The following is a 21,835-nucleotide window of genomic DNA, read 5'->3' on the forward strand; positions in this document are numbered from 1 at the left end:
AGAGTGTTTACGTCACTAGTTTAGCATATTCAGCCCGGTTGTTGGCTCGGTAAGAACCTCGATTTTGGAGGGCCGGAAAAAAGGTGAAAAAGTAGCCCTGAGCCGGAACTACCCCTAGTGGAAAAGCAAAACAAAACGGGCCTGGTTTGGCACGGCACGCTTAAACCGTGCTACGTGCTGCAGTGGAAAAGCGCCATTAAATAACCAAACTGTAAAAACACTCTGCATTGAAAATGGTACTTAAGTCAAAGTTAATAAGTATAATAAGAAATTGTGGCTTAATCGTAATAGTACCCAATGCAGAAAAAGCAAAAAAATAAATAAAAATGTTTTGTTAATTATTCAAAAAATAAATAGAGAAAGAAATTAAGATATTATAGATTCCATTAATTATTTCACAATTGGCTAAATTAATTGACTTCGCTGTTTTTGTAAAAAGTATTGACTTATTTAATTAAATGTCATCTTAATTTAAAAGAAAAACTATCAACAAGAAATGTAAAAACAATGTAATAAAGTAAAAAGTACATTATTTGTACTGGTATTGAAGTATGAAGTCCCACTAAAATAAATACTCAGGTAGACAACAAGTATTTCATTGTCGTACTTGAGCAAAAAAACTTGAGTATTTGATTACATTCCCCCAGTGGAAACAGAGAGCCGCTAACATACAGTAGGAAGATAACCCTGACAGAATGAGATGCTTGCCTGAGGAACTGGCTGAAGGCCTTGTAGTTGGTGATGGTTGTATAGTCTTCCTCGGTGAAGCCATACTGCACGTCTTCCAGACCCCACTCCTCCATCAGCTGGCTGGAGGATTTGGGTTCCTGAGGAGATAAAGATGAGACTGATGAAGGCCACTCTAACCCCTTTCAGGAAAGGTCACCCTTTATAGATTGTTGCAATGAATTTGGAAATGAAGTTCCCATTGGATTGTCGGACTGTAATTGTACTTATAATGTAAGGAGACACTATACTTTTAAAGCCCCCCTCCAGTAAAAAACATGAGAACGTTTCTTTAAACCCAACCTTTTGGTATGGGTTTCCTCTCTGTTTTGCCTTCACCCTACCACACACATGTTCATCATTTCAACCACCACTGACCTGGAGGTAGCAGATTCATTGAATATGTTGCTTTTGTCTTAGTTTCAAATAAAACATGGTTTAAATCTTATGTGGTCTCCTTTTCGGTTTAGATCCCTGAGCCTGGGCTGTGACAACATTTCTCCTGATGTGGAAACTTAAAGTTTCCAGTGTACATTCACTGAGAGTGGATTTTAAAGGTCACCTATCATGCCATTTTTAGGCAATAGCATAGGTCTCAGATATATAAAAATGAATAAAAAACATGTCTATGAAGTGTTTTGCTCAAAATACCAAACAGATCACCCATTCTAGCCATGCCTCATATCCCTCTATTTCACTTCCTGTTACTAAAGTGCTGATTCGGGGTATAAAGCTTTTTTTTTTTTTGTAAAGGGGGGCGGAGCTTATGCCTGCTCATGCGGGACCCGGCAGATACTGTCTAAAATAAATGCTGCGGTGATGAAACGCCAAAACCACATCCAGCAGATTCACTTTTAACACATATAATTGGAATGTTCATATATTCCGGATTGTTTAGTAAGGGAGAAAAATCAAAAGTGTTTTTATAACTATAATGTTAGGCAAAGTATCTATTACTCTTAAGTTGTAAATTCTGCAATGAATGGTACTTATTTTTGTGAAAATACAACGAAAGGAAAGATATAAAAGTCATATTTACTGATTGTATATGTTTATATATTGATATAACATTTAATGGTCGATAAAAGTTAGAAATCTTGCATACCATACTAAGTAATACTAGTAATGTTTCATTACTTTCCCAGCAATTTACCTTTACCCCTTGAATTGAAACTATATTCATTTAAAAATACAATTGCCTGCGACCCTATCAACTCTGCTACTGAATGACATTTCTTCCATTCAGATTCCTAAATATCAAAAACGCATATAGTTCTTGCTGGTCTTACAGCTGCTAAGAAAATGGTTGCGCTGGAGCCTACACACGATTTGTCCGTTAAGCAATGGGTTTGAACTGTTCTCGATGTAGTCCATATGGAACTGTCAGCAGCCCGTATCAATGGGGCGAAAGAGGATAATGTGAGTGTGTGGTTGCAGCGGCTGCGGCATTGAAAAGTCGGCTGTGGTTCTTTTTCATTTCCTTATTTTTGCGTGTTTAATTGTAATTTGATGACACTCGTTGCCTATTGGTGCTTGATCAAGCCCACAGTGGTCCTGGGGCGGGTGTTTTTATCTTTTTTTTAAATTTGTCTTATAATGTTTGTGTTTATTTGTAAGGGAACTGAATGTATGTTCTTTCACATGGTATGTATGTGTTTTGTGCCAAGTTGTTCTGTGTTTCTGCCTTAAATAATAAACAAATTTGATCACAAAAAATACAGAATCCAGTAGAAAATAAGGTGTGATCTGTTGCTGCCTGGTGGACCTAGACTGAGACTCACTTTCATGTTCCCATCATCATCGTCATCGTCCTCATCTTCCTCATCCCTCATCTTCTTCCTGGGCTTCTTCTCTTTCTTCTCCTTGGGCTTCTTCTTCTTCTTCTTGGTCGGCCCGTACGCGCTGCTCTCGCTCTCAGAGCCGATTTCTGGACGTTCCCGCTCCTCCTCCACCTCCGAGGTCTCCTCCAGGTCGCTGTCCACTCTGGGCTGGATCCCACCCTGAGGCATTGACATGAACACATACAAAATATTTTAAATACATGCACAATATTAGCTGGTTGGTCGATAGCAGGACATGAGCAGCATATGGTAGTTTCAAATGTCATCCTTTGTTTTGTCTTCCTGTCAACGTGCAATTGTTGTTGACCCCGTCTTGTTTGTTTTTAAAGCATAAGTCATCGTGTTACATTTCTTAAGCAACTTCATTATAGCCTAATAATACACTTCTTTTTGGAATTTAAAGTCAACATTTCAGCCAGAAATTCAGTAAAAATGTACCTGGGAAGACCAGAGATGCTAAGATCTGAGAATAATAACCCCTGAATTCAATGTAAGTACTGATGTGTTATATGTGTCAATGAAATAAAAGGACCCCTTTTTTCCCAAAACATTTGGATTCAGGTTCAGTTTGAAGGATTTCTCTCATTTTCCAGCAGATAAAGATGTTTGTGACTTGCATCGTTACAAAACTATATTAGTGCTGTATGACATTTCACCCAAGCCATCTTAACACTTCTTTGAAATATTCCAAAAGCTCCTGCCAAACAGCTATTTTTATAAAAGTAAACAGTTAGAATCTCACTTTGAATCTTGCTCTAGCTCTCTAGCTCAAGATGTGACTGTGACTGACTGAATTCAGCATCAAAGCCAGATTCATGGGTCTAAACTGAATTTAATCTCTGTACTTAACGATATATACCTCCATCTCTAAGTGTCATCTGATGGAGTTATACAATTTAGAGAATAAAAACTGGATAATTAAAATATGAAATTTGAACAAGCATGGCGTTATTTTTGCCAGAGTTAGGGATTACAGCTCTCACAGAGGCCGCCCACGCTAAAAACATATCAGAATACTGTAAAGCACTTTGGATAAAAGCTTCTCCTTGATGGCATTTGCATAAATTAAACTTCTTCCAAAGTGCCACGGCTCCACAAATATTATAATTCTCCCTGCCTGTGATGAAATGTATAAATTATTACATTACAAGACAACATTTGGCTGCGAGTTGCCGAGAAGCACGTTCACCTTTCACACACGATTGAACCACAAAGTAAGCCAGCACACAGAACACCTCCGGCACTGCAGCCAATCAGTGCTCAGAACTGATCCTGCATTCCTGTCTCTTTAATATGAGACATCTGCAAGGCTATATGGATTTAACAGTTAACAGGTGTTGTTTGTGTGATTAGGAGTGTTGCATATGAGCAAATTCACTAGTGCGTGTTCATGAGTGGTGCCTCTCAGTATGTGGTGGTTTTTGCATGTAGTATATACACTTCAGAATTTCCATTCGATCTATTGGCTTGTTTCTCGCTCACTGCAGGTGGGACCCAGGTACCCCTTAACTAAAACACTCCTGGATTGCAAACCTGGCAACAAAATGGTGGGACAAGCTCCATGTGCATACCATGGAATAAGAAATGACAGTTTCCCATGCACCTTGGCCATTGAAAAAATATATATGTAGTACTTAGTAGGCTTAGCTTATTTTAAGCTAATGCATTAGCACTTAAAGGGTTCCTATTATGCTTTTTTGGGTTTTCCATTTCTTGTAGTGTGGTATGTACACTCCCCCCCTGCCTGAAACGCAGGATTGATTGGATTCCTTTGTTTTAATCCCAACATCATTATGTATAACTTGTGCTTCTATTGGCTAGTGCTCCAACATAAATGTGTAAGGCTAAGGGGCGGGACATCTCTAAGCGATTGACCAATCAGAGCAGACTGGGCTCTGGTTTCCGACAGAGGGTGAAAAGAGGTGTTGCGACAGGGAATGAAACATGTAACACAAAGTACAAACGTGAAACCTGAAAAGGAGCTTAATAGGGCCCCTTTAAAATGCTGTGGCATATTTGAAGTGAATGTACCTGCATGTTTTTTGCTGTTCTGAGTTTGTATCTTCAGGGTTTATTTATTGTACGTCGCTTCAGCTAAAAAGCATCAGCTTATTGAAATGGGATGAAATGATATAAAGACAACATTTTGTGAAAGGTTAATGTGTTTAAATGCATATGTGTCAGTCATTTGTGCTTCTTTTTCTCTCTAGTAGAGGCGTGTTGTGTGCACGTTACAGAGTGAATTAGTGCACAGCGCGGAGTGCTCTGCTCGCTGCCTGTTGCTCAGCGGGCCTGTGTGGATTCATGGAGAGACTCACAGGCGTTTGGCTCTGTAGCGCAGTGGAAAGGTTCACGTTGCCGCAGCGCCCGCCAGCCCTACCAGCAGCCTGGCTGTGTTGCCATGGCGACCACATTTGAGCAGTGTCTGGCTCTCACTCTCTCTCTCCTCTTAGTTTTCTCTCATAGCTCACCCCCATGCACACGTTTCTCTTCTATCACTCTTTTTCCCTCTCTCACTCTCTCTTTCAATAAGGCTACACACACACACACACACACACACACACACACACACACACACACACAAATATACACACACTCTATCACAGTGGCAGCCAATGGAACGGCGCCATCCAATCAGACACGTTTGCATAACGAGCTTGTTATGCAGAGGCCTGTGGTTGCAGAGCTGGTGCTCCAGCACCCGTCTAGACAAATCTCATTTATGCATAAGAAGAAGGAGAGAGAGGGGGGGGGGGGAGAGAGAAAGAGAGAGAGAGTACAGTTTGATGATAGTATGGATGGGGGATGGGAGTGGGGGTGGAAATGGAGGAGGGAAAAGCTAAGAAGCAGAACCGCTGTTGAAAACAACTGCAAAGACAAAGTGGAAGTGTGCAACAACCTGGCCCAGAGTTCAGCGTTACACACACATCAGAGGACAGAGGAGGACACTGGCAGCAACAAAGAGGGTGTCTCTACTTGGAGAGGGCAGAAAATCAGATAAGTGCTGATAGCATAATCAAATTAGATGCTTCCCCGTAATGGCTCCGCCTTAGGGGAGATCGCAGAGGGTATGCGAACAGAAAATGAGCAAGAAAAAGAGAGGATATTCAATAAAGATCTAGTTCAACAGGAAAAATCCTGCTGTGAAAACACTTCCAAAACAATAGCCTCTTCTCTTTTGCAGGAATCAGCAACAGCCCGCTGTTGACTCACAATCCTTGAGAGGATACTGAGCTTATAAAAACAAGACAGCGGCCCATCTTAAAACTAAGCGTATTTCAGCAAAATATGAAAGTGGCTCCCTCATAGACTCATAGATGCTTTATTGTGGCCTCTTCTGTTTCCAATAAAATGAACTGCCCTCTTTAAACTCCCTTGATTTTGTAGTAGTTGTTTTGTTCAAATGGAAACAGAACATCCTTTCATTTCCACAATGTGGCTGTGTTTCCCTGCAGATGAGAGTCTTTCTCCAGCAGCTCTGACTGGAGACTGGGATGTTCCACTGACAGTCTCTGACCCCAATTGACTTCTGGCCCCTGTCTGACACTAACCTTTGGGGAATGATTGGAAGTGAATTACAGCAGCAGCAGCAGCAGCGGCTCCTCAGTGGGCGAGTGAGGGAGAAATAATAGGGAGAAAAAGCAAGAAAGAAAGAAAACACCCCCTTCATCTTCACCTCCTTCCTACCTTTCTTCTGCCTACCTTCACCCCCATTATCATCTTGCTCCATTAGCCCTCCTCCTCTTCTTCTTCTGTCTTATTGTTTACAGTCACAGACCATTCAAATCAACTTATGTTACACACATTACACTTTAAAGAGGCCCTTTTATGCGTTTTGGGGTTGTCCCTTCCCCTTAGACTGCTATAGGTTTGTGTGCATGTAAATGGTCACCAAAGGCTAAAATCCCCATATTGAAGAGTTTCACTTCCACACACTCCCCACCTGCCTCCATTGAAGTCTTTTGTTTACCTATGTGACATAATGACATCACTACGTAAAACCCTCGCTTCTATATTAGTCTGGTTTCAGACAGAGGGTGAAAAGATGTGCTACAGCAGGGGCAGTATGAGAAAAATAAAGAGCTTTTTGAACATTAAAGCATGGAGACATGTCACAGTAGAGGCACGAGATACAAATACGAACCTGAAAATGAGCATAATACGGCCCCTTTAATTAAGATCTCTCAACAATATTAAAAGAAAGAAATAACAAAGGAAGGATTTGCAGTTTGCTGTGACCCAAAGGCAATCGCATCACGATCAAGGCAAAGTAAGGTGATGCATGTGAGAGGCGAGAGGAGAGGGAAGAAAGAGGAGAATACAGAGCAGAGCCTGTGTGTGAGAGAGAGGGAGGAGAGTGTCAGAGGGAGTCCCCCCCTCATTAGCTCAGTGAGACCCGGAGCTCAGTGTTTACCACAGGCAGCCAGGGGGCCGGGTGGCAGGCTGGCCGGCCAAGCTCCTCGCAGCACTGCCGGCACCTCCAGCCAGCAGAGGGGAACATCCTGGCTGTGTCACTGACACTGTTACAGCCATCGTCAACACGCGCGGAAAATGCTCTGGGAATACAGGGAATTCCTGTAACCACTGAGGAAAAGATCTTATGGCATCTGGGTTTGGCTAAAGTGCCAGGAAAGGCTAAGGTAGATGACACTTTTCAGGCAAGGTCGAGGCTGACTTCATGAGATGTTTGTCACACTACCCTTGATGTTATGGTAACAGTGGACCATTTAAACATGTGTAATTAAAAAAGCGTTGTTAACAATGACATACCCAGCTGCAGTTCTCCATTAGCTCATTGTCTAGGTTTTCAGAAACTCTTCAAATCCTGTGACCTAATTAGGGATTAGTTATCTCGACAAGATGTATTGTGACAAAGTCAGTCTTGCCCTGGGGTTAGGGCTTAAGTTAGGGTTGTGAGTTGTAAACTATGGGTTTAAGTTATGAGTTGTGAAGATGGTTGGGTAGGACTGATGTGTTAAAGCAAATCAAGAGGAAATAGAGTTAAACACAATACTATTGTCACATAATATGGTGTAGCACCAGCCTACAATCTCTGCTGTCATTGACCTAATTTCCAGCTGAAGCAGGGAGGTGTTATAGTAAGAAAACTAGTATCAAAGTATCATACAGTATTTGAACTGTATGCTACTTGCCCAATACCAAAGGCTGCAGAGACAAAGTACGCAGCTGCTGGTGACCATGTCGGAGAATTGAGCAGCATTCAAACCAGATGTTTCCCACAGCGGAAATCTCAAATTGAACTTCTAGAAGACAGTGTAGACCATAGCAGGGCCAATATAAATATGAAAGCATTACCACACACCATGGCTCAACTCAATCAATTAGGGTTTTTTTTACCTATAGGTAATGATAGCTAATGCTAGCTCAATGCGTTAGATTAAAAAGCTTTGTGATTAGCTTAATCTAAGTGATATAACCATAACAAATCTGGTTGAATGAAGTCACTAGTGTGAATGTTGGAAGCAGCTCAATACTCTGTGGAAATATTTGAGACTAATGTACCTCTGACCTGTTCTCCTAACATTAGAAACTAATGTCTGTCACAGCTCTGACTCCCAATGCTAGCTTGGCGCAGTCGCTGTACTTCTGAACTACAGTCCCTGCCATCTACACCGACACCACAGGCACAAATCTCCACTCCAAAGTGTGCCTTGGTGCCCTAAGCTGACACTGGCAGTGACGGCGATGCTGCTGCCAGCCTCCTCTGAGCCTGAGACAGTTCGCTGCCTTTCATTTAGATTACAGAGGCAGCACAGCAGCCAAAACACACCTTTGATCCAATTGCAGAGACATCAAAAGAGCAGTGGTTTGGACAAATAGAGAACGCAGGGGAGCCACAAAGCCGCTGTGTCCGAGGTCAAGACTGAATGGTGTTGAGTGGGAATTACATCTTACCTCCTTTTTCCTCTTCTTTACTTTGGGCATTTTGCCCTCTTTCATCTTTTTGGGCTTCTGCTTCTTTTGTTGTTTAAGGGAGTCGCTGTCGGAGAAGAAGCTGTCGAGGGGTGTGAGGGGAACGGTGTTGCGCTCACCTTCGTCATCATCATCTGGAACCGAAACAACAAACATTTTCTGATCAGGACACAATGTAGTACATAATGTAGTAGAGACGATACATTCGGACATTTGGCATTAGAGTATGAGAACCAAACCATCTCCTAATGCGACAAAATCTTTAGGCTAAATTGACAAATGCAGAAGATCAACAGAAGATAAAAATGAAATTATGATGATTAAATACAGAAAGTCAAATGGCAAATTAAAATTGCAAATATTTACTGTTTACATCATTTAAAATAAGAAGATTAGCCTCTTTCCTTCGTTTTACATCATTGTAAGTTATATATGCTATACTGTATATAGGAATCAATGTGAAGATATTGCATTGTGAAACGAGAAAACACAGTGAAAAGTCAGCCAGTCTATTTTGGAAAATAAAAATAATGAATCGTTGCCAGACCAGCAGGAGCACTTGGCAAAATAAACCTCATAAACACACATCATTGAGTGTGGATCAACTTTGCCCGTCAAAGCACAAATAGATGGAGCGCCCGCCCCGCAGCTAAATGGGAACTCCCCGGAGGACCACTGAGGTATACTGAGCATATCTTCAGCTTTAATGCTTGCTGGGACTAAAGCGACCTGCTGCTGGTTGTCAGCTGCACTCTCTCAGAGCTGCTGTGTACCAACGTGCTGACTGCTGAGCGTGGAAGACTTCAGTGACGCCATAGTGGGTCACAGAGGAGTAAGCAAGGAAGAGAGACAGTCCCAAACAATACATCACTATAAAGAGACAAGCAGAGAAATACACGCAGGATGTAACTAAAGTTTGTTCTCGTAATCCGACTGTCTTTCCGTCTGCTTCAGTCTATCTTCCGGCGATGGTCTGTTGATTCTTCAGTATATTAATTTTTCCAGACTGAAATATCTCAACAATAACTGGATGGATGGCCATGACATTTGCAGAGACATTCACGTTCCCCAGAGGATGAACCCTTCTGCATTGAGTAATTCCTCTATCTTTCCCTGAAGCACCACCACCAGCTAGTCAAAGTGTTCTCTTATCCTGTCAAATATGTCAGATTCTACTGGATTGACTGATACAAAACATTTGTAAATGCGTCATTCCCAGATGTTTAATCCTACTTACTTCGATGTTCCCATCCTACCATTAGGTTGAAATGTTACGTTTCTGAGAAAGAAATATAACATTCAAAAAGATTTTCTCTAATCCTGTGGAATATATAAAAACGTAAACAACTACTGGATCGATTGCCGTTACATTTTGTAGAGACATTCATGTTCCCCAGCTGATGAACCCAACTGGCTTCAGTGAATCCAATTTACCTGAACACAACCACCATCTGGTCAAAGTCTTCTCTAATCCTATGATATATATAACAACATCTACGATTGATTGGTACAACACTTTTGTAATAAAAAATGCGAGATCACTAGATGTTAAATCCAACTGACTTTGGTGTTCCTATCCCACCTTGACATTTTGAGTTTCTGAGTAAAATATATAACATTCAAATAGATTGTCATAAAATGTAGTAAAAACATTCATGTCCCCTCTCAGATTATCTAAAATTCCTTTGGTGAATATTTGACTTTTTATAATGTAACACAACTGAAAGAATAAAGGTTGTTCTCTTTTTCTGACTGTATTTCTGTCTCCTTCAGTCTATCTGCATTTTGCCATTAATCCATGACTTTTGTCCAGACTTAAATATCTCAACAATTACTGGATGGATGGCCATGACATCTGTAGAGACATTCATGTTCCCCAGAGGATGAACCCTTCTGGATTGAGTAATTCCTCTATCTTTCCCTGAAGCACCACCACCAGCTAGTCAAACTGTTCTCTTATCCTGTGAAATATGTCAGCAGCTACTGGCTTGACAGATACAAAAAATGTGTAAATGAGTAATACCCAGATGTTTAATCCGACTGACTTTGGTTTTCTTTTGCCACTATTAAATTGACATTTTGTTTCTGAGTCAAATCTATAACCGTCAAACGGATAGCAATGAAATGTGGTAAAACATGAATGTCCCCTATCAGATGCACCATGACATCAAGTCAAATTCCTTGTACGTGTGAACCAACCTGGCAATAAACCCGTTTCTGATTCTGATTCTGATGACCTGTATTTACTTTGGTGATTATGCGACATTTTATCATGCAAACACGATTCTCTCAACAAATACTTAATGGATTGCCATTACGTTTTGTCGAGACATTCATGTTCCCAGGAGGATTAACACAACTGGCTTTAGTGATTAGATCTAGATGACCTGTAATTACTGAGGTGATTATGCAGCTTTCTATCATACTGTACTAACACACTAAACTAGGATAATGAACAGATTAAAGGTGGTTCTCTTTCTCTGCCTGTCTTTCTTTCTCCGTCACTCTATGAACGGGTCTCCCTGACTCTCTGTGTCTCATGCAGAAAGAACGAAGGACATGAAATATGCAGCACATGTATCAGAGTCAATCAGCCTACACTAGCCATGCAGTTACCTCTCCCCTGGGTAGCTGGAGTGAGAAGTTTGGGAGGAGGGATTCCTGTGTAGTAGACACACAAACCACACCAACCACTTATTCTCTTTTAAGCAAAGCTAGCAGGACGCACACACACACACACACACACACACACACACACACACACACACACGCACGCACGCACGCACGCACGCACCACACACACACACACACACACACACACACACACACACACACACACACACACACACACACACACACACACACACACACACACACACACACACACACCACACACACACACACACACACACACACACACACACACACACACACACACACACACACACACACACACACACACACACACACACCACCAGCGTTTTTTCAAAGCTTTAATCAGTGGCAATGTCAGGCTCATTGTGTTTCCTTTGACCACAAGATGAAGTGTGTCACAGCTTCTTTAGTGTTAATTGGGGGAAACTTGTGCTTTTTGTGCCTGATAAAGCTGCCAACTGACAAATGTTTCACTGGTAGTTATTATTAATGTTCATGTAAATGTGCAGGGAGTAATTTTGTATTCAAAGGCACCTAAAACAGCATTTATAACACTAAAACTGCACAGGCGTCTGCAGGAAAAAAATGGTAGTATCTGATTAAGGCGGGATAACCACTGATTATCTATCTATCTAGGTTTTGTCTCCTTATTCTTATTTTCTGCGTCACACAGAGATCCACATGCTTCACTCTCTTTTATATCTCTATTTCTAAATAAAGCCTTGAGTTTATGTATTCAGTTTCTCAAACAGGGAGCTCTTTTATCTCTCAGATGTATGTAAGGCGCCTGCCAGGCAACCCTTGCATTTCTCTTAGATGAACGGATGATGACATGGATGGCTCAGATACAAATGGAGATGCGCCGTTTTCTGTACAATTAATCACTTAGACTTGACAGTGACAATGCAGTGTTACTGATGTAGGTTTTAAAGTACACCTATATGCAGCAGAGGTATGTATTAGCTATGCTGGCAACATGCTACTGTTAGCAGTGTTGGTCTGTAGATCGTTCGGTCCATACTGAAATATCTCAACAACTACTCGATGGATTGTCATGACATTTTTAACAGACATTCATGGTCCCCACAGGACGAATCATATGCTTTGGTGATTCTCCTGACTTTCCTGTAGTACCATCAGCTGATCAAGGTCTTAGTCTGTAAAATATGTCAACATAAATGGATTGGTACAAAAATGTGTACAAAAATGCCAGATTACTAGATGTTAAATCTTACTGACTGGTGCTCCTTTCCTGGCATGAGGTTAACATTTGTAGATTCTGAATCATATATTTTACAGTCAGATGAATTGCTATGAAAAATTGTAAAAATATGAACGTCCCTTTACAGATGATCTGTAATTACTTTGGTGGTTGTGTGACTTTTAGTTCATTGCCATAATTAAGTATTTTTTTACTGACCAAAGACCAGTAAATCTCTCCTCAGCTGAACATAGTGTTTAGTGCTAATCAGCTCATTTAACCATGCTAACAGGCTAAACTAAGGGCAGCTGTGGCTCAGGAGGTAGAGCGAAGAGGTCAATGGTTTGATCCCAAGCCTCTAGTGTCCTTGAGAAAGATACTGAACCCCAAATGAGTCCCGATACCATGGCTAACAGTGTTTTATTGTGTGTGATTTTAGGCTCTTCTGATGAGCAGGTGTCACCTTGTATGCTAGCCTCTGTCTGTGTATAAATGTGTTTGTGAATGGGCAAATGACTGTATGTAAAAGCACTTGAGTTGTTGCAAAGACTTGAAAAGTGCTTTATAATTGGGGTCCATTTGCTATTTAAGAAGATAGAGAATAAATGCTTAACATCAGCATGTTAGCATGGTCACTATGCGCATGTTAGCATTTAGCAAAGAAGCACCCCTGTGCTGGAAGTACAGCCTAAAATCGGTGACATAGTTGTTGAAAATCCGACAAAAATATTGAACATAAACAAATGGTTTCTCTGTTATGTATGTAATTAACATTCAAAAGAATATGACAACAATGCAATTGATTATATAACAAAAAATAGACCTGTGTTTAACAGTTAACACCTGCATTGCCTTGTAATCTGACACCTGCCTACAGTAAATGGCCTGTGAAGTCCCCAAAGGGGAAGCCATCAGGGGAATGATAATCTGTCTGCTTGGTGAGTGGACCGGGCTGTGCCAGGTGTTGGAAGGGGAGTAGTGGGGAGGGGGGTCGCTCAGTCATGTGGCACAGGGAGGTCTGGCACCGATTCAGATAGAGAGAGGACCAAAGCTCCACTTGGCAAAAGAGGCGTCTGTAAAGTGTGGACGGATGGCACAGACACAGTTTTGACCTTCCTGCAAGGGCTTGGCCACTGGACTGACCCATTAGAAGGGAGATTCATTAGCGACTCCCAAGTGAGGAAGCTAGTTTACTGGAAAGCACATTAGCCCTTTCTCTGTTGGCCCCGTGTGGAAATGCCCACTTAATGTTGCCAAACATTGCTTGCCACGATGAAGGAAAACTGAGCCATATCCTCTCTCCATTGATCAAGTGCTTATATGCCTCAAACGCCTCCAGACAAAGACATCCATAGACTATTATTAGAAAATGTAATCATCAAAGTGATGGAGGGATAAAGACCAAATAGCGCCATTAAAAACATATCTATCATAGATAATATATGCACAAGATCCTAATGTGTGCACTATAACGGAGATTTAAAGAGACTGAAATGCTGCACTGCTCATCTGCAAACACACATTAGAAAAAAAGCATGTTTTTCGTGCACAGGCTTCATGCACGTGCAGTAGGATAAAATGGTGTCAACTTTCACAGCGAGGGATCCAAAAATAGACCCTTTTCCAATTGGGGATAACATTTGTAGGCACACAAAAGCCCATGATAATCTTGCGATTTTAGGGAAGAACAAAACAATTAAAAGAGAAAACACAACGGAACAATCTGTGACAGTGTGATCCCCCGGAGTGAAACAAAGGGAATTAGGACACTTTATGTGCCACAACAAATAAACACTGTGATATAATAGCTTTTTAGGGGCCTGAAGTCCCCCGAGGACATGCTTCTACATTGTAGCAAATTAATTGCATGGAAGCATCTTGATGATGGGAAAAATATGACCTGCATTCCTGACCTTGTCTGTCACTTTGATAAGAATCTGCTTCCTTTATCAGCAGCAGAACAATGGATTTGCATGGTTAGTAATAAGATAAACACACAAAGACTCTTCAATCAAACACAATAAATACAATATAATTTTGTCTGATTTTCATTTCTACATATTATAAGGGTTAGTGTTAAAGTGTCGCTTTGATGTAGCCAACGAAACACAGTTATGTCTATGCAGAGATAAATCAAATTAAGACTGACACATGGAAATGTTTTGATTTTTCAAACTGGATAACTACGCACAAATCTTCACTCACCTGCCATAATCAATTGTACCTTTTCTCTCTTATACATGTTTAACCAACTACCGGGTTATTGGGGACACACATCAGTGCTTGTGTTCTCCCCCAGGCTACGGCTGGCAGTCAGAGATGATGCTTCAACCGCTCAACACTGCTCTTCTCTCTCTCTGTCTTTATCTCTCCATACTGCACACTACTGTACGCAACGCAATACTCTAAGTATTAATCTGGTTTATGAAAACATTGCGTGAGAAAAAAATATGATGGAAAGAGATAACAATGATGTGCCGATGATAAGCGCTATACATTTATTTTATGTCTCCCCTTTGTTGTGAAAGTGGTACAAAAATAACAAGCTTTTGAGGCTCAAGATCATTAAAACGAGCATGAAAAATGAGCAAGATATGCACCATGGCAACCATGTTGGTGGAAATTATTCATTAGCTTTCATAATTTTGACTCTACTTATTCTTGTACATTTTTCAGGAAGGCCTATGGATGTTCCTTTGTTAAATCCACAAAGGACCTTCATTTAAAAAAAAAAAAATAATCAGTTTAAAAAAAATAATATCACCACTTAGCAGGCAGGCCTATGGCTGGGGACAACATTTAATTGGCTTTATATGCTATTAAGTTCCATTTCCATCTATTGTTTTTAACTATGAAACTGTTCCACATTGTGGTATAAAAGGAGAGAAGAGGGCAAAACAAAACAGCATCGTTTGAGTCTTGCCCTTGACATCAGACCATCAAATCATCTAATGCTTGCAGCAAGCTGCAAGGAATGAAATAAAATATGAATCTATTGATTGCACTACAGCCATACTGACACCATGGCATAAAGATGTCTGGTTCTCCTGCCCAGTAGAATGCACTCCATAACCTCAGCCTCTGACACTCTGGAGCAGGAAGCAGATCCTCAGCAATTTAGGATCAGGTTCGACTGAAGCCGGCTCTGGGCTCAGCATGACAGACATCCCAGTTAGCAGTTTAAGTTCAAAGGCATGGCAGCTGTAGCCTTTAGCTGATCCCACCATTGGAAAAAATCACCAGAGGAGCAGAAGTCGGGATGCAGCAATTGAAATCTTAAACTATTTGAAAGATATATGTTTGTGAATTTAAGGGTTCTCTAACCAATGAAGTGTTTAACCAGATATTCTATAGGACAAAGAATCATGCGGAAGAATGGACAACTTCCAAGAAGACTAACAAGAAAACCAAATGACCACAATATGGCAAGTGTCTTGTAGGGTCACTTATAAGAGGATATAATTCTCTGTGCATCATGCTCCTTTACATTTTAAGTTGTGAAAATGTCATGTAGGCTAATGGTTCAATTCCAAAGTAGTTGACAGATTAATTTAACAGCAGCATGAAATATTGCACCAATGTGGTTTTCATGAACATTTCATGAGAACTAAGTGAGCTTTGTGTCAAGAATGTGGGTTACAGTTCATTAGTGCCCGACCCAGAGCTTAGGGGCTGTTGGGGACCTAACCATCAACAGTGCACATGATCGAGTCAAGAGGCACCAAGCCACACTTGATAAACACTGTTTACTGTAGCCTATACACGTGGCTTTCACACCTCTGCGGCCATGCAGTTCTAGAAAAACATTTAAAGTTAGAGCAGCCTCCTGATCACAAGTGGAAACAGCAGAGCATCATCCATAACAAAACCAACACGGATGTTGTCACTGTAGCGCAAATCCACTTTAAAGCATACGCACACATTCAAGAAAAATCACAGCAGGCGAATAAATTGTCATGGTTTAAAAACATATCTCTGGAAAACAAACTTGTCTAAAAGGTAAAAGCCAATCACTTGCATGCAGCCTGTGAGGAGAAAAACAGCCTACATGCAGCAGGTTTTTCATCATGCCCGCAAATCAGGCTGGATGGTGGAACAGCTGAAACCCTAAAAACCCTGTTCCCACCTTTAAGACACTAGGTCGTGCAGAAAATAATAGCATGACTCTGCTTATTGCACCCCACCCCTCCTCTTCCTCTCGGGTCTCGGGAACGCAGGACAAGCCCTTTTCCCCGCATTCAAGGCGTAGCGGCGCAAACATAATGTGAAGGACACCCCGCCTCCCCCCTTTTCCCTCACCTGGCATATCGTCTTCAAAATCCATGTCGTCTTGTCCCTCGTCTTCATTACTCAGCGACCCCGGCATCTTTATCTCATAGCCCCCAAAGCCCCCTTTTAGGCTGAGAATACTGAAAGTTAACCCTCCAGACGCCGCAGCCCAGGCTTCACCCAAAAACAAATGTATTCGTCGCTCAGTTAAAAAAACATGTTTTTATTTTTAAATTTTGGAGTGAATCTGGGGCTTTCTCTTCACGCGTAAAAAATAAAAAATAATATTTTCCACTGATCTCTATCCAGGTCTTGCAGTCTGAAAAATAAGAAAGACAAAAATGGAACACACATGCCCAGATTGTGACGTCTGGTCTGTTGCCATGACGATGCATCCCATAATTTTACCCACAACTAGTTAGTCATGCTCGCTTAGTTACTAGTGGCCACTTTAACTAGTAGTGTGCAACAACAAAAAACACCCCGCGACGCAGCACCATGTGCGGCTAACAGGCGGACTCTGCCTCGCCTGTCGCCGGAACATTCCTCCTGGAAGTCCGGAGAATAGACAAACTTCTGCTGCTTTAATATTCACTCGCATGCCCGGCTATACATATAAATCCGGGCTTTAGGGAGTTAAAAAAACAACATTATGTCTTAAGTGAACATTTCCATGTCAGTTAATACATTTTGGTCTAATTTATGCTTTCAATTAGCGCCTTATGTGGATAAAAACCCCCTCAGCATCAGGCTCCCTAACTGCAAAGTTGCACTTTTTAGCAGACACAAAAAACACAAATGCAGCCTGATGGGTGCCTGCTGAGAGATGAGCTCTGACTGCCAGTGGTCTAACTGTTGTCAAGGTTACCACAGCTGTAACACAGGATGCCCCACAGAGAGCTCACCACAGAGAGCAAGAGCCTCAACTTCACTTAATCCATCAAAATACACAAATCAAGGGCCGAGTGTCTCACAGGCACAGAGATTACGATTCAATGTGTCCCAATTGTGTTTGAATGTAGCCTATTAATTATAACCAGCTTAATTATTTTTGACTAACCTTATTTTCTCAATTTATATAATGCAAAGATCTACGGTTACATTTTAGGCTAATGCAATTTGCATTGCTTGCTCAGATTTGTGTACAAAGTACTAAAGCAGAAATAAGGTTCAAAAAAACATTTAACAACTACCAAAGAAGAAAACAACTTAAATATATTAGAAAAAGAGCTAGTTTTGTTTTAATTGCATCTAAATAAGATGCTAACAGTAATACTCTTGTATGTACATATGCAATTGTACCGTTTGTGACAATGCCTAAAGAAAAGAAATTAAAGCACTTTAACAATAAAAAAAAAGACAGATTGTCTTGTCTCTTTTGAAACTTTATTTAAAGTATTTGAAGTTGCGTGAAGTTTAATCTTCATCCTCCTCTTCTTCCTCATCCTGGTTGATCTGGAAGTAGCGCAGCTCATAGCTCTCCTTGGTGTTGGCCACGACCCGCAGCCAGTCCCTCAGGTTGTTCTTCTTCAGGTACTTCTTGGTGAGATACTTCAAGTACCTGCACAAGTGGAGGAGGTGGTAAGGGGAAACCATCAGATATTGTACATTAGTAAAACGTTTTTCTGTATTTATAACTAATTCATTATTTATACACTCTGAACCAGCAGCAGGCAGTTTGCAGGTCTGCAGTCTTTGAATATGCTTAAACAAATGGGGGTGGACTAAATAAGGTCAAACATAACTTTTGAAAGTTGACGTATCCAATGATCACCTGTAACCGTGTGCATTTAGCTATATTTTAATTAACCCTATTTTTGTTACAAATTAAATGTATTATTATTATTATCTAGCCCCAGATGATATACAGGTAAGGTCCTGTTATCCATGTAAGAAAGACAGTGGTAGAGTCACCCTCTAGTGGTGGAGTTCCAAACTCGGAAAGAGAAATGGAAGTCTTCTTGCAGTATTCATGCATGAGTATGTATATATTTTAAATAATCTAAAAAGACTTCCAAAAATATATAAATAGTCAATTCTACTTGACTATTTTGATGGAAAAACACAATTATCAAGGTAAGTTCGGAAAATGATCTTTGGATTTTGTTGAAGTGACTTTAAATATCCCATTTCCAAAGGGTAAACTAACAAAGGTAAACGGCTTCTGTAAAAACAACAAGTCTTTAATTTTAGGAATAGATAAAAATAAACACTGACATCATAGAGTCTTAACCCTGGGTTTGTCCATGGGCCATTCATAATTAGTACCCTTTACATTTAACCCTTAAAAACTATTGAGTTGCAGACCCCACAGTCTTTACCTGAAATGGAGACTAAGGCTACGTTCCAAATCACAAACATGTTAGTTTTACCTTTAATGTGTACTACAGCTGCCCTTACAAAGTATGTACTGTTGCATCCAGTGTGTAACAATAAGGACATACTACTTCATTATAACAGTGCACCTTGAACCTCTTCCACCTATACATCCCCTGCACAAAGGACTGAGTCATTACAGCGAGAAAATACTGAATGATTGTTGCAGGGTGCTACCGAATGAAGAAGGACATCTTGGCATATCGCGTTAGTAAGGTAGTATATGAATTGGAACGCACAAGTGATTAAATGCCTACAAATGTGTTAAAACCACTATTATTCTATTAATGCTTTTCTAAACTGCATTTTGAATATTATTTCAGAACGTTATTTCTTGTATGCAAGAATTAGTTTTATTTTCCATTTTAAAAAGCCTTCTTTGGACAGAAGTCGTTAAATACTCGTTTACATGTATGAAACTATTCCAAATGCATGTGGTGTCCATATTCATATAAATAAAGTAACTCAAACAACATTGATCAGAATAGATGCTTCTTATATTTATGGAAGACCATTTTAAGCAATTGAATCCAACTGAAAATCTGGTTATACCATCTTCGTTTCATTCGTGGTAAAAGCAAAAATGCAGTTGAGGATGATATACCTTTTAAATTATTTTCAACTCAGTTCTTAACTCGTCGCGCATGTGGACTGACAAATGGCCGACCACAGTTTTCATTTATGGTAAACCCTAAACCTTTTAAAACCCCATTTGAGAATCGGCCAGTGACCGGTGACCACTCATATTTAAGGTGGTGTATTACTAATATCAAAGAGATAATGATAATTAATACATGTATTTGGGTTCTACTCATATTTATAGGCTTCATGTTTTAGGGCAAGTCGTCGGTTACACAAATGTCATTGAAACAACATTTATATTCAATGAATTTCATAAAGATTTTGCAGTCTCCTCTCGTTCAAAGATTACTGCACTGAGAGATTCTAATAACCAAACCGCTCCGGGAGACTAGTACAAACACATCTGCAAATTAGACATATTGGTTTTTGTCACACGGAATATTTTCTGCCTGGGTAGAATCACCCTCATTAAGAACAGTGGTTCCCATCATGCAGGGCGGGACCCCAAGGAGAGCCCAGAGTTATAAAAGGGGAGCACCCTGGGACTAGAAATGTTCTTTGTTTGTTCACAGGGAGTTGGTTACCCGTTATGTTTGTGCAAAAGCGTCATTATGAAAAAAATCTTTTGAAAGCAATGGATGCTATAACACAGCAAGATGCATGCTGCAGTGCCATTTTAATGCATTCACATTAAAGTGTGTTGTTTAAGTTTTTAATAAGATATCACACACTTAAGTTGCTGTAATGAATTAATTATTGACAAGCTCTATAGAAGTCTGCAAGCAAGGGAAGCGTCTAGATATGCGTTTATGTAGGTATATGCGTGATGGAGGGTGGAAATATAGAAGGGAGGCTCCACAGAAAAGGTTTGATAACTGCTGTTTAAGAGCATGACCATATAATTGCTGCATGGTGTTTTGTACCTCTTTGAGAAGGGAACTTCGGAGTTCACTGCAATTTTACTCTTGCTCCTTTCGATGGACACCACTCCACCGCCAAGGCTTCCAGCTTTGCCGTTAACCTTGATGCGCTCCTGCAGGAACTGTTCCTGCAAGTGTACAGAGAAAAAAGCAAGTCATACACAGCAAGGGTTGGTACACAAACCTGGACAGAACTGATATGACAGCAGTGTTTGGCACAAAGTGTTGTGTGTATCTGGCAGCTGTTGCACTCTGTAAAATGGACAATATGCATTGTTATGTCTGAACTGTTGTACTCACAAAGTTGGCAGCATCCATAATGCCATCCTCAACAGGGTGAGTGCAGTCCAGGGTGAACTTCAGGATCTGCTTCTTCCTCTTCCCACCTGTCTTCCTAACAACCTGCTTTTTCTATCACAGGAAAAGAGAGGGTTACTTAAACACAAACAACATGGCATATGAACCTTTAAAAAACACCCAAATTGAGAATTATATTAAAACGTTCACTTTTGTCAACATACACGTGATTGCCATCATGTTCCCAAGTCTGTAAATGAAACTGTTTAAGTTAAATTCCTCAACATTTTGTATTACCCATAAAGCTTAACTACCGATGTTTCAAAGCTAGCTGCCGTTAGCATTAAACAGTTAGCCCAACGTGGCTTTAGCCTAACACCGTAAACAAAGCCACAATAAGAGGCTAAAACATCCCTGGCTCCTGTATTGATGTACAGTAATTAGATATACTTCGCCGAGTGCAAAAAACAAGTTAAAATACATCGTCTGTATACAGTTTATTTGGACGTTTTACTACTCACAATCGGGGCCATGGCTCACGCAATCAGCAAAAAGGAAGGAGCAAAGGCTAGGCAGGCGCTATAATACCCGGCCGCATCATCGATCGCATCGATTTATCTGAGATCGATTTAGCATAGTCTTGTTTAACATTTACAGTGCTATAGCTTAAAATGTAACATACGTAAATGCTAATAATGCTCAAATGCATATTGTTTTTTAAAACAAGAAACGTTGTTTATATCTCGGGGGCATTGATGAGGCACAAACGGTTGAAAGAGGTCAGACTTTATCTTTTTATCAACTTCTGCTTGGTAGTTTTTCAACTAGGTTAACATAACAAATGTTTGCTGAGCTTCTTTTTGACTAACTTTTTAAGTAGAAATATTACATGTATTTTTTTATAACTGATATCAAACAGTCAAGACTGGTATGGCTTTGTTTACGTCACAATGTAGGCCTATGTTGATAGTTAACAGGGAAGGTGTTCAGCACTTCAGATAAATAAATAAAAATAGTTTTTCAACTGACCTTGG

The 21,835-nt window shown here is 40.4% G+C and overlaps 2 protein-coding genes across 2 annotated transcripts in view; both read right to left on the reverse strand.

The window, feature by feature from the left end:
* The window catches only part of chd5 (chromodomain helicase DNA binding protein 5), a 61,423-nt gene extending 44,208 nt beyond the window's left edge, over positions 1 to 17,215 (reverse strand). Inside the window, exons 1-4 of the mRNA XM_034139525.1 lie at positions 16,657 to 17,215; positions 8,484 to 8,635; positions 2,508 to 2,726; positions 709 to 827 (exon numbers count right to left, since the gene is read on the reverse strand). Of these exons, the coding sequence (XP_033995416.1) occupies positions 709 to 827; positions 2,508 to 2,726; positions 8,484 to 8,635; positions 16,657 to 16,723 (557 nt within the window). The 5' untranslated portion in view covers positions 16,724 to 17,215. The remainder of the gene's footprint in view (positions 1 to 708; positions 828 to 2,507; positions 2,727 to 8,483; positions 8,636 to 16,656) is intronic.
* Positions 17,216 to 17,990: 775 nt separating this feature from the next.
* rpl22 (ribosomal protein L22) lies at positions 17,991 to 21,418 on the reverse strand. The gene is made up of 4 exons (XM_034139546.1): positions 21,323 to 21,418; positions 20,805 to 20,915; positions 20,508 to 20,632; positions 17,991 to 18,187 (listed from the first exon to the last, which is right to left on the reverse strand). The coding sequence occupies exons 1-4, from the start codon at positions 21,332 to 21,334 to the stop codon at positions 18,043 to 18,045; spliced, it is 393 nt and encodes a 130-aa protein (XP_033995437.1). The 5' UTR covers positions 21,335 to 21,418; the 3' UTR covers positions 17,991 to 18,042.
* Between the last annotated feature and the right edge of the window lie 417 nt (positions 21,419 to 21,835).

Source organism: Trematomus bernacchii, unplaced genomic scaffold (assembly GCF_902827165.1).
Source record: "Trematomus bernacchii unplaced genomic scaffold, fTreBer1.1, whole genome shotgun sequence".
In the NCBI taxonomy this organism is placed as follows: domain Eukaryota; kingdom Metazoa; phylum Chordata; class Actinopteri; order Perciformes; family Nototheniidae; genus Trematomus; species Trematomus bernacchii.